At 37.9% G+C, this 7,150-nt stretch overlaps 1 protein-coding gene and 1 long non-coding RNA gene across 3 annotated transcripts in view; one reads left to right on the top strand and one right to left on the bottom strand.

Annotated features, from left to right (window-relative positions):
* Window positions 1-3,039: 3,039 nt before the first annotated feature.
* The window catches only part of LOC107747052 (uncharacterized), a 6,998-nt gene continuing 2,887 nt past the window's right edge, over window positions 3,040-7,150 (top strand). Inside the window, exons 1-2 of the long non-coding RNA XR_001640755.1 lie at window positions 3,040-3,118; window positions 5,172-5,176. This is a non-coding gene — a long non-coding RNA (uncharacterized LOC107747052). The remainder of the gene's footprint in view (window positions 3,119-5,171; window positions 5,177-7,150) is intronic.
* Window positions 3,116-7,150, bottom strand: part of LOC107747026 (thrombospondin-4-like) — a 13,095-nt gene continuing 9,060 nt past the window's right edge. The window contains exons 16-20 of one of the 2 annotated variants that reach the window (XM_016561450.1): window positions 6,743-6,939; window positions 6,482-6,654; window positions 6,250-6,389; window positions 3,493-3,587; window positions 3,116-3,221 (exon numbers count right to left, since the gene is read on the bottom strand). In XM_016561450.1, coding sequence (XP_016416936.1) covers window positions 3,532-3,587; window positions 6,250-6,389; window positions 6,482-6,654; window positions 6,743-6,939 — 566 coding nt within the window. In that variant the 3' untranslated portion in view covers window positions 3,116-3,221; window positions 3,493-3,531. Of the gene's footprint in view, window positions 3,588-6,249; window positions 6,390-6,481; window positions 6,655-6,742; window positions 6,940-7,150 lie in introns of both variants that reach the window. The other variant, XM_016561442.1, reaches the window with a different exon arrangement.

Below are 7,150 nucleotides of genomic sequence, written 5' to 3'. Positions count from 1 at the left end.
TGAGAGGACCTGATTTTGCCTTACATGAACAAAATGCTGTTTTTAACTTTTAATGTGTTTTTCTAATCGTCCCTCTCGATATTTTTGTTTTAACAATGCCATTTTGTTTAGTATCGAATGCTGTGTAGTTTGTACTTGTACTGCCAAACTTAACTCAAGGTTCTGTTGTGAAGCTGATGTCAGTCATCTGGCTTGGGGAGAGTAATGCTCCTTATTCTGTGCTGTTTATGGGAGTTTGTGTTTGTCATTCCCATGCGTATGTTCAAGCCCTGTCGCACCTTGATCAAGTGATGTGTTTTTCCCCTCGAGTGCTATAGGAAGGAACTAAGGAATCACTCATTTACAATTCAGTGACACAGTTATGATCTCTATATACAGTGGGGTCCAAAAAACACAGCTTTTTGGTTCAAACCTGGAGTGAAAAGCATTAAAAACAATGAAGCAAAGGGGATGATAAGAAAGATATATTAGGATTCAAATGTGAATTTTGAGATTTATTTCTTTATTTTATTTTTCGTTAAACTGGTGCATTGATAATTGTAGAGGCTTGTTTCTGCCATGGAATAAAAAGAAAAAAAAAAGTTAATTTTGACTTAATCTCACAATTTTTCATGCAATTATGAGTTTATGAGTTCATCCAAGTGGATGCTGCACACTGGTGGTGGATGAGGAGATACCCCCTGACAATGTAAAGCGCTTTGAGTGCCTAGAAAAGCGCTATATAAATGTAATGAATTAATTAATTAATTTATTTATTTATTTATTTATTTATATCTCATGATTCTGACTTTTTATTTAGCAAAAAAAAAAAACAGTTGCAAGATGTTATCTTACAATTGCAATATGTAAACATGATCCTGCGAGAAAAAGTCAAAATAGTGAGATAAAAAGTCGCAATTACCTTTTTTATTATTTTTTTATTTTGTGGAAGGACAAAAAAAACAGAATTGCAAGACATAAACTCAGAATTTAGAGAATAAAAGTGAGAATTATGAGATAAAAAGTCACAATTACCTTTTTTATTTTTTATCCCATGGCGAAAACAAGCCTCCACTGTTTTATTTGCAGCAGCAATATTTCTTACATGCTCACAGCAGCATGTTGGGGATGTATTGTCAGAAGCAAGTCTCAGTACATGCTCTGCAGCAGCAGCAGCGTAGAAGATCTATTCCGCCAAGACCAAATACATTAACATTGTCATGTACATTACCATGCCAATCCCTCAGAGAGTTGTCATGACAGAAATATATATATATATATAATGTTTTTTTTTTTTTTTGGACCCCACTGTATCTAACTTGTCAGTCTAAAAACAACATGTTTATAATACAGGGGATGAAGAGCAAGGTGAAGTTTTTGGCAATTGAACAAGATGTTTCCTGCTAAAGTTTTAGTAATTTTGGTTCAGCCAGATACATTTTGGTCATCTCGGTCCTTGAAGGAAATAATAACTCTTAAAACTGTGCAAATCCAATTTGTGATTCCTATGCAATCTAAAAGCATTAATCAACCAACAATCTGGAATATTTCTGGTTGAATATGAATAGTATATTTAGGGCTGAGAAATAGGGATTGGCTCAGATGGTGGATACACTGTAGTTTATTTAGAAGTAACAAAAACTGCAATACTCGCTTTAGTTTTTCTTCTTCAAACTGTGCCATTCAGAATAGTGTTTTCATATGTTTTACCATGAGCGCGTTTCTCTCCTGAAAATAGTGTACATAAAGCTCATCACTGGAATATGACGACTGCATGTCAAAATGAGAAAAACCTTTAGAACGAGCTCTTCGTTAGCTTTTTGGTATGAAGTCTTCATTAGCTTGGCTGATTCCAGTAAAAAGATTCACTGCACATAAACCAATGTAGACCCCCGAGACACAGTGCATGTATTAGTTAATGCTAGTGGTGTCATTTTACCACGTCTATGATCATGTTTAGAAACAGAATGTATTTATGGGGCTCCGTGTTATGATAGTGCATTACACCAAATGACCTGCTTGACAATGCTTGACCAAAAGCACTATTGTTTTTTCTCCTGATCTGTTACGTTTCTGTTCATTTTCGGTCACGGTAGCATTTTTCCGCTCATCTCGATTGTAGCATGTTTGATATCTTCAGTTGGGTCATTCCCCCGCCCTGTCGATTTGCTCTGCCCTTGCATCTTGGGTTTCCATCTGAAATCCTGTCAGAAATCTCAAAGATACGGCAGCTTTCATACTGATGTATGTGCATTTCTTCTAAATCTTCTGGCTGCTGCTTCTGGAAACTTCAGCCGCAGCTTTGCTCATGAAACTTGGACTGTTTCACCTTCTGAGAATGCCGACTGTTCGACCCTGTACATGCGTTCCCCCCACCCCGGTTTATCGTGAAGGTGTTCTTTGTGAACTGTTTTCTGTATTGCACTGATAATTCAGAGGGAAAACAATTCTGGAAGCGTATATATGTATATGTGACGTCCCAATGCAAACCGAAAAAAGGGCTCAGTCTGTTTGTTGCTTTAACCTGTGAAACATTAGGAGATGTGGGCAGACTGCATGTGTTTATTGGACAAATAATCTGTTGTTGATGCACATGCGGCATGCAGCCAAACTGGAGCGGTTTTAGCACTTACCGGGTATGTTCATTTGAGTCCTGATTATTCGTGTGAGAGCAAACCCCCTTTAGCGTAAATTCCCCTTTAAGCCTTAATAGAACTGCTGAGCAGTTAGTGACCATGATTACCATGTCCGTACCATTAAGTACGTAGCTGACTAGATGGGATGTATTTCTTGATAAACGTACCGATAGTGACCCATAGGATAGAGCTGAGCAGTATAACAACCCTTCCCCTTAAATCATAGCGTTAGCATAAACTAAGTGCTATCTACATGGATTTCTTTCTGTAAAGATGATATACTTTTTATTTCGCCAACTGTCATCTCACTTAAGGCAGGTTTAATACGTATTAAAAGACACTGTAAACGAAGCGCTCGTGAGAGTGTTAGGTTACAGAATGTGCACTATCGAATCTTTGTGATCTCTCATTTCGTGAGCATTAACAGTGCTCGCTCTTTATTGGAGTTAACGGTATATTAGGACATATAATTTGTGGTTGTCTAGAGCTTTTATTGGGTCCCAGTTCTATAGTCGCTGTGCTGGTGTGGTCATCTTTGTCTCCTATTTGTGGTAACTGATTGTAGAAGGAACTGATTTCGTCTTTGTCGTTTTGCTGGTCCTTTTCCTTTCTCAGAAAAAAAAGAAGCTAAATATGGATGTGCATGATGTCTCAGCTGCATATATCAGAGCCTTCTTGTTATATCATTTATATTTTGTAACCTGTATTTCTGTACGTGTTTTTAAAATACATATATATATATATTTAAATTCTCAGTGCTAATGCAGTGTCATCAATTTATGTCTGTCATTAGGGGGTTACTTAAAGCTCTACTGTTCACAAAGTATAAAAAATGGAGTATATAATATGACACACATGACAGAAATATACAACTCACATTCATTAATCTTGTAAAAAATAACTGTTGAGATTGGGTTCAAAAAAGCTGGATTTGCTGGCTTCTGAATGTCTCAAAGTCCTCAGGGATTGTATCTGCATAAAAAAAGAACAAATACAAGACAGCTGATTTATTCATTCTATCCTCAGATGTGACTGTGAATTTTGTATGCTCGTAATATATTTCATTTAGATAAAAGACAAAAATGAGCAGCTCCAGATGAGGTGATTCTGCGTTGACTTCAAGAGAAAATTCTTTATCATCTATATGAAGTTCAAAGAAAATCTATTGGGAAGTGGATCGTGAAAAGCGAGGCCACCAGAAGAAGATGGATTGTGAAATTATTACTTTCTGTCATAAATTTGGAATAACATGCTCCAGTGAATCATGCTAAAAGACCTGGAATGTGTATCAATAAAGCAGAATATAAATAGAATTTCCATTTCATGATAACTTGTTTTCAACAGATCTGAGAGTACTATATTCCTATTAGTAGCTTGAAGTACACTATATGAACAAAACTACTGGGACACATGACGATTACACCAACAAGGAGTTTTGCATTCTAAATACATAAGCTGCATCCCAATTCACCTCTTCTTATACTATGCCCTAAAAGTATGTACTCTTTTTGTGAAGAAAAAGTACATACTTTTGAGTATGTAGCAGAATAGTATAGCTTTGGGACATATTTCTTCATAGTAACTTTAACATGTGTTTGCATAATGATGCATTTAAAAGTTAATGAACAAACATATCATTAGAAAAGTTCACAATGTTGCTGCAGATTAAATATAACATGGATAACAAAATAAATACTTTTTCATCAGGTTAGACATTGATTATCACTCAAACCCCTTTCTCTACCTGTCTATCCTCGCATATCCACCATGTTTGTAGTTTTTAACACTTTTTATGTGTGTTTGTAGCTCTAATCGAATCTTTGTCAGAAAAAGCAATGTGTTGCGGGCAATATTAGCCATTAGAGTATGCATCGATATGCACTTCGAATTCTAACTGGAAGTATAGTAGAACATCTGGGAATCTTTGGCATACTCATTTCAACACACTACGATTTGGGGCACACTAATTCTATTTTCGAATACTATTTAGGACAGATAGTATGCATGTTGGGACACAGCAATAGACTTCAACATGTGACCCTGGACCACAAAACCAGTCATAAGGGTCAATTGAGATTTAAAAATAAATAAGCTTTCCATTGATGTATGGTTTGTTATGATAGGACAATCTTTGGCTGAGATACAACTATTTGAAAATCTGGAATCTGAGGGTGCAAAAAATTAAAATATTGAGAAAATCACCTTTAAAGTTGTCCAAATGAAGTCCTTAGCAATGCATATGACTAATCAAAAATTAAGTTTTGATATATTTATGGTAGGAAATGTACAAAATATCTTCATGGAACATGAGTAGGAAATTTACAAAATATCTTCATGGAACATGATCTTTACTTAATATCCTAATGATTTTTGGCATAAAAGAAAAATAGATCATTTTGACTCATATAATTTATTGTTGGCTATTGCTACAAATATACCCCAGCGACTTAAGACTGGTTTTGTGCTCCAGGGTCACATTGTAATGGCAACAGCTTACACTCTTCTGGGAAGCTTTCCACAAGTTTCTGTGGGAATTTTTGCCCATTCATCCAGTAGAACCTGTTGGACGAGAAGGCCTGGTTTGTTCCAGTTCATCCCAAAGGTGTTCAGTGGGGTTGAGGTCAGTTGGGTCTGTGTGGGCCAGTCAAGGTCTTCCACACCAAACTCATCCAAGCACGTCTTTGTGGTCCTTGCTTTGTGCACGGGGGCATATCATTGTCCGAAATGTCTTAGTACGCTACAGAATCAAGATTTCCCTTCAATGGACGTAAGGAGCCTAGTCCAATCCCTAAAAAACAGCCAGCAAACTAGCCCTCTCCACCAAACTTTACAGTCAGCACAATGTAGTCAGGCAGGTGACATTCACCTGGCATCGGCCAAACCCAGACTCGCCCATCTGACTGCTAAACAGAAAAGTGTGATTCGTCACTCATCACAGAACAGGTTTCCACTGCTCCAGAGTCCAGTGGTGGTGTGTTTTACACCACTCTATCTGACGCTTGGTGATGTGATGCTTGCATGTAGCTGCTCTGCCATTGAAATCCGTTACATTAAGCTCCCACCACACAGTTTTTGTGGCGAGTTTGTAACTCTTCAGCTATGGAAGCAGCATATGCACTCGTTGACCCTGCTCTGCAACTTTACATGGTCTTCTGCTTCATGGCTGAGTTTCTGCCTTTCCTAAATGCTTCTACTTTCCAATAATACCACTTACAGTTGACCGTGGAATATCTAGCAGGGGTGAAATTTCACAAACTGGCTTATCGCAATGGTGGCAAACCGAGCTTGAATTTACTGAGCTCTTGAGAATGACCCATTTTTTCCACAAATGTTTGTAAATACAGACTGCATAGCTAGGTGATTCATTTTATACATCTGTGGAAATGGGTCTGATTGAAACACCTGAATTCAATAATTAAGCGGTATGTCTCCCAATACTTTTGTCCATATAGTGTATTTTCAAATGAGCCAAAATAAATGAACACACAAGCGGCCGAGCATGTGTAGAACTTTGTGAATGTTGGGAGTTCATATTACATTAAAATTTGAAGGCCTGACGCTAAGCTCTTTGAGTGAGTGTACACTTGTTTCCATTTTTAATGTATGCAAAAGGTATTTCATTAAAAGAACTGACCGTTGCATCTGTAGCGCAGGTTGGCCCAGATGATGTTCTCCTGGGAGAAGCAAAATACTCCCAGTCTGCCTCCTCTCATGGTTGTGTCGATGATAATTCCTGTATCTGCTACCATCTGCTGACCTTCATAGAACCGAACCCTGTATGCAAGATATGCAGAGTGTTTACCTAAACATGTATATTGCTATGACAGGATGATTTGCAGATGAAACATTGTCCAATCTGATTCTACCTGATGTAGCCTTCTTGGGGTCTGTGCTGCAGGAACCAGCGGTAGGAGGTCTTGTCTTTCCAGCCAACATTTCTGGAATCTTTCCACAAGAGTTTCACCTGGTTTGTCGAGTCACCTGTGTGCCAGAGTGAATTCCGCAGGTTTTCTCCGGGTCCCGTGTCGGATTTCACTGCCTACCAACAAAATACAGAAACAAGTACCATATTAAACATAAGAAATTAAATAAGTTGTTACTCTGTAATTAAAGAAACCAGATCAAACCTTCAGCTGGATGCCAGGCTCAGCTACAGCTCGGAAAGGATTGGCTTGCCAATATATCTGCTCCACTTGCTTCCACATCACCACATAGAAGCTGGAGCTGTCCTGATAGCCAAAGATAAAGCCTGCATAGTCATCATCCGTCTCAGTATTCACATGAAACGTCCCTTCAAAGTCCACACCATTGAATGCCGTGTAGCCTGTTAAGAGTAACCAGAAGGAAACAGTTTGTTTTTCTTGTCATAAGCTATGTTTCCATCACCCTGTTTTATGCGCATTTTGAAGTATCACATCAGAAACGAGTGATGTAAATGCCAAATAAATAAAAAAATCCCTTAATTCGCAAAAAAGTGTTTACGCTTGCTTGAGGTGGTTTTTGACTTGTGCGAAAAAGGGTTAATGCGAATAATG

The sequence above is a fragment of the Sinocyclocheilus rhinocerous genome, unplaced genomic scaffold (genome assembly GCF_001515625.1).
Source record: "Sinocyclocheilus rhinocerous isolate Xijiao unplaced genomic scaffold, SAMN03320098_v1.1 scaffold671, whole genome shotgun sequence".
Taxonomy (NCBI): domain Eukaryota; kingdom Metazoa; phylum Chordata; class Actinopteri; order Cypriniformes; family Cyprinidae; genus Sinocyclocheilus; species Sinocyclocheilus rhinocerous.
The sequence above is the reverse complement of the archived record's forward strand: the minus strand, read 5'-3'. Positions and strand labels throughout refer to the sequence as shown.